Here is a 6092-nt window from a genome sequence, read left to right on the forward strand (position 1 = left end):
ATTGCTTAGCCGATTTCTTACTTGAGGACTCTTCGACCGGAAGAGTCACTATAGTAGCTGGCAATGTCTTCGTCTGTTGAGATGTGGATGGATCTTCTTCAGTTCGTATACCAAGTTCAAACTCATAGGCTTTAAGATCAGCAAAGAGATCGTGAAGTTCCAGTTTATTCAAGTCTTTGGATTCTCGCATTGCAATAGTCTTTACGTCCCATTCTCTGGGAAGAGCTCGCATAACTTTTAGAGCAATTTCACGGTTAGATTACTCTTTTCCTAATGAATTGAGTTCGATGATAATACTGCTGAACCGTTCGTCAAATTTTGCTAGAGTTTCTCTTGGCTTCATCTTTGCATTATCAAACTTTTGGATGACAACGGTCAGCTTGTTTTCTTTCGTTTGGTCGTTGCCTTCACATAGTTGAGTCAGCTTTTCCCATATTTCTTTGGCAGTAGTGCATGTTTTGATCTTGGCAAACATATTCTTGTCCAAGGTTTTGTAGTGGAAATCTTTTGCAACGTTGTCCAGGTTTGCTTTCTTTTTATCCTCAGCTGTCCATTCAGATATGTGCTTTTCGACCATCTGAGGTACACCTTCGGTAGTGGCAGCAGTTGTGTTTCTTTCAAGGTTTTCATTGGCCCATCAGTAATGACATACCACATGTCGTCATCTTGGGCTGCTAGATGTGCCTGCATACGAATCTTCCAACAATCATAATCTTCTTTAGAGAACATAGGTATTTTATTGAAAGATGCCATAAGTGTTCCAAAGATATCAATGTTTGAGAAAAAACCCGCTCTGATACTACTTATTAGGATCGAGAAAGAGTTTAGAGGGGGGTGAATGAACTCTTTCAAATTTTTGAATACAAGTTTGATTTCAACCGTTTTTAGGCGGTTGAAAACGTCTTCTCAAACGTTTGAGAATGTGAACCACTATTAAGTGCGGAAAACGATTCACAATCTTCTTTACAAATAAAAACACAATATCAGGCTTGAAGTAATGAATAAAGACTAGACAGATAAATGATTGCAGAAAATAATATGACTAAGATTTGTTATGGATGTTCGGAAAATGAATACTCATACGTCACCTCTTCTTCCTCTTTAGGAAGGATTCCACTAAAAGACTTTGACTTTACAAACTTCTTGTAACAACCCACTCCAATCAGGACTTATCACACTGCCTGTTTTGGAACTCTGAGTGATCACTTTACACTTCTGGTTATTTAAGAACACCTAGTTCACCAGATATCAAAGCTGAAACAAATAACCAAAGGGTTAATGATATGAGTAAAAGGTTTTGATTTAGAAGCACGAAAATGATCCTTAAATGATCAGATAAATTTCTCTTTTTGTGCGTGCTGAATTAAGCGATGGAGTATATGAACTTTGAATAGCGCTCTAAGATCTTTTTGAATATGCAAGCGAGTTGTGATGTTGCAACTAAGAATCCCCGAGGTTTCAGTTAGCATATTCTTCCGTTAATATACACTATTTTCTTAACGGTCGGAAAGGACATTGATACCCCACGGATGGGCCCAGCCCAGATGGAAGCATGGATGGGCCCACTACCCTTGGTCCATCCCTAACCCAAATGGAAGACAAGACCATCAAGGGGCCAGGTATCCTCCTATAAATACCAGGTTTGAGTGTTCAGTTAATTCATTCACTATATTGTTTTTAGCAGCACCCGTAGGTGCTCCCCCCATACATCTTTAGTCACTGACTTGAGCGTCGGAGGGGCTAGGCCAGGACACCCTCCTGGCCCCCTCCTAAGGATCTTATTTGTGATTTCAGGCTCAGGGTAATTTCAAAACCTGCGTCTGACTAGTGACACTTGCTGGAATCGGATCCTAAATTTCCCGTGAGTATCACTTGGCGCCATCTGTGGGAAAATTTTAGTTGAGACGTAGAGATGGTAGGGAAGAGAGGGAGTAGAAGAGCTAACTCAGCATCATTGCGTCCTCAGAGGGGACCCGAAGAGTCTCATTGTAAGGATCGTGTATCGAATTATCGTAAATCTTATGTGATTATCAATAATATATGAAATTGTCATGTGATTTTGTATTTGATGTATATCATGACAATGGAATTGAGAAAATGAATGTTGAATATGAATTGACGTTGTAAGAGCTCGAGTGGAGAAGCCGGACGCCAATATAGTACAAAAATAAATATTTGTACAGAACGTGTGGCGCGCGGGAGATAGAAAATGACCGCCCGAGCGCCAGGGTATGTAAAGTTTGTGTTCGGGCAGAACACTTCGCGCCCGAGCGGTAGTTTTTGACCGCCCGAGCGCGATGCAAGTTTAAGCGGACAGAACACTCCACACCCGAGCGATAATTTTTGACCGCCCGAGCGCGGTATACATATTTCTCAGGGACAAAATGTCTCGTGCTCGGGCGCGAGAATTCTACCACCCGAGCGCGAGAGTGGTGGGGATAAGAATCCTTTCTTTTCTTCTTTCTTTCTTCACTTTTCTTTCAGCGACTTCGAGAGACACGAGGAATTTTGATTTTCTTTTGTCCAAATCAACTTCGAAACGCTGTCTAAACGCGAAACAAATTATATATTTGTGATCTTCGCGTCGAGGGCTTCTGACTGAGGTAATTTTCTTCTGGTTCCAACAAATCTAAATATCAAAGTGCTGGAATAGCTTGTATTTGAACTTTAAATTCCTATATGTAGTAGAATAACCGACAATAAACTAATATTCGAAGTCGGAATTGAATTATGATATGATTTTGATTTGATATGAATTTTTTAAGTTTCAAAAGATATTTTAAACTCATATTATTTATTTTGTATCATGTTATTGATTGGATTTGATATGTTATTGATGTAGATAAAGTGTTATATCAATATCTTCAGGCTACATCAACTGGAAACGAAGAATTGAGGTATGTTGCGACCGGGTAACATACGACATGTATCTGTATTATATGATATATGTCGGATTGATTTGATTGATTGGAATGAGAAATTGTGTCTATATGCCTTATTGTTGACTTGATGTGGCATACATGACATTATGATTGGAATATCGATGTGTAAAATAAATGTTTTGTTAACACACATCGTTTGATGCATAAATCGATACATGACATGCACGTTGAGCTATGATCCTTGGATATCCTGAGATGATTTGATTGGATTCTGGGGTTTGTGAACACAATGCTATGTTTGGTATTTTATGACCCTTAAAGCATACACATTTGTGGCCCCGACGATTGATACGAGATTTGGGATTTGATGGCGCTTTGTCGACGCTATCATACGAGTATCCCTTATTGAGGCCGGTGTGCCAGATCGAGCATTGATTTGATAGCGATTCGTTTGATTCTGACATGTGCTCGGTGGATGGGCATTTGACTTGATACCTCCACGACATACATGCATTGCATACCATATATCATTGTTTAGATATCTGTGGTATATATGATGGTTGTTCCATACGGAGCTTTTCTCACTCCCAAGGGGGGATGTTGTTGTCTTTGTGTGTGGACAATGGCAGGTACTCCAGGATATCAGGAGACCGGAGAGGGTACTTTTTGAGGGAGCCACAGTTTGGGCTGAGGTTTATGTCTTGTTCCTAGTATATGTATATGTATCTATATACCGGGGCATGTCTCGAGGATATGAGTTGTTTGTATGTGATTGGTTTTGATTAGGTGTGGGCATGTTTATGATTGGAGATGAAATACTATTTTTAGTATTCAAATAAAATCATTTGGGCTCATTGTAAAGACATTTTAAACTCGTTTTCCGCTGTAATTAATTAACCTTAATCAGATTGCATTGTAATAACGATTAGGAGCTAAGAGCCCCACACAGAGTGGTATCAGAGAATAGCTGGGAATGCTCGATTGAGTCTTGTGTACACTTGAATAGGCACAAATTAATTGTGCGCATGTGTTTGATTTATTTGTATTACTTGCTCTTACTTGATTTGATTTGAGTAAGTATCTGATGAGATTGATGATATGAGATGATGATATTATGAAATTGATATTGATTTGTGATATTCATCTTTTGATTTGTAGATGGATCCCACAAATGAAACTGGGAGTAGCAGTACTGAAAGAATAGTTGGAAAAAAATTGAAGGGTTGTCCATGGATGTAGTGATGGCTCGATTCCAGGATCTGAATCCACCGAGGTTCTTTGGCACTGAGAGTGCTGAAAGAGCTGAAGCCTGGTTAGAGTATATTGAGCATCTGTTTAATATTGTGGAGTATTCCAAGGCTAGGAGACTGAAACTTTCTCTCTATCAGTTGAAAGACCGAGCTAAATTTTGGTGGGAAGCCGCTGAGATTGGACTGAAAGATGCAAGGATTGAAGTCACTTGGGATGTCTTCAAGGCCTAGTTTTTGGAGCAGTATTCCCCTCCTTCTTATTATACTGCTCAGGAAAATAAAATTCAATAATCTGCAGCAGGGAACGATGACTGTTGCAGAATATGCTTCGAAGTTTTCTACTTTGTTGAAATATGCACCTCACGTGGCTGGGAATGCAAAGGCAAAATATAACAAGTTTGTGAATGGATTACATCATGCTATATATACTTATGTTGTTTCTGGATTGCCTACTAGCTACGCAGAGGCAGTTGAACGAGATAAGGCAACCGAGGCTGGACTAATGCGAGGAGGTCCACAGTATACTCCTCCACCTCCAGTGTCAGCTCAACAGCCTGCTTTGCGGCCGAGAGGTAAGAAGTTTAAGAAGACTGGCTCTGTTTCTTCGTCTTCTTCAAGTTCTAGTGGATCACAGAGAGAGAGTCCTGTGATTGCTCCTTACTGTAGCCATTGTGGAGGTAAACATACTATCGAGCAGTGTCGAGGTATGTTTGGTACTTGTTATCAGTGTGGGCAGGAAGGCCATTTCTCTCGGGTATGTCCGAACAGGGGTACGACTTCTACTCAACCCCATCCAAGATTTAGAGGTGGCCCTAGTATGATGAGACATGTTGTTCATGTTCTTTCTTTCCAGCAGTCAAGTGTCCCACGATATCGAGGACCGGGTGGTCAGAGTTCCCAAGTTCCTGCTCAAGTGAGAGCGTACGCCATGACCGAGGATCATGCGAGAGAAGCTCCTGGTGGCGTGATTGCAGGTATTTGCACGCTTTGCCATTATCCTGCACGTGTTTTATTTGATACAGGAGCATCTCATTCATTCATATCTCACGCATTTGTTGCATCTCATGGTATTGAGTATACCCCGTTGTATGATACTTTGTCGATAGCCATGCCAGCAGCGAAGATTATTTTATCTGAGCAAGTTGTGCATAATTGTGTATTGATATGTGAGGATAATGTGGTATTTCTGAATTTGATTGTCCTCCCAATGCACGTCTTTGATTGTATTGTTGGCATGGATATCTTGATGACGAATCGAACTACTGTTGATTGTTGTCATGGAGTGGTTCGATTTCGATCTGTTGATGGACCCAAGTGGAATTTTTATGGCAAGGGTTCCCAAGCCAAAATTCCATTGGTATCTTCCTTGAAAATGTCCCGACTGTTGACTAGCGGAGATGAGGGTTATCTTATCTACGCTATTGATATTTCTAAAAAGGAGTCTTCTTTATCTGAGATTTCTGTTGCGAAAGAATTCCAGGATGCATTTCCTGATAAGATTCCTGATTTTCATCCTCATCGAGAAGTTGAGTTTGGTATTGATCTTGTGACGGGGACTGCACCTATTTCGAAAGCTCCCTATCGCATGGCACCATTGGAATTGAAAGAATTGAAAGAACAATTGCAGGATCTTCTCAACAAGGGATATATTCGACCGAGTGTATCACCTTGGGGAGCTCCAGTTTTATTTGTTCGAAAGAAAGATGGTACGATGCGAATGTGTATTGATTATAGGCAACTGAATCGAGCTACTGTGAAGAACAAGTACCCACTTCCTCGTATTGATGATTTGTTTGATCAGCTTCAAGGTACTTCTGTTTACTCGTAGATTGATCTTCGTTCTGGATATCATCAAGTACGAGTTCGAGATGAAGATATGCCTAAAACTGCTTTTCGTACGAGGTATGACCATTATGAATTCTTGGTTATGCCTTTCGGTCTTACGAATACTCCTGTTATT

The 6092-nt window shown here is 40.4% G+C and overlaps 1 protein-coding gene across 1 annotated transcript; it reads right to left on the reverse strand.

Moving 5' to 3' along the window:
• Positions 1-259: 259 nt before the first annotated feature.
• Positions 260-577, reverse strand: LOC140840651 (uncharacterized). Its single transcript, XM_073207828.1, has one exon. The coding sequence runs from the start codon at positions 575-577 to the stop codon at positions 260-262; it is 318 nt and encodes a 105-aa protein (XP_073063929.1).
• Between the last annotated feature and the right edge of the window lie 5515 nt (positions 578-6092).

The sequence above is a fragment of the Primulina eburnea genome, chromosome 9 (genome assembly GCF_022965805.1).
Source record: "Primulina eburnea isolate SZY01 chromosome 9, ASM2296580v1, whole genome shotgun sequence".
Lineage (NCBI taxonomy): Eukaryota > Viridiplantae > Streptophyta > Magnoliopsida > Lamiales > Gesneriaceae > Primulina > Primulina eburnea.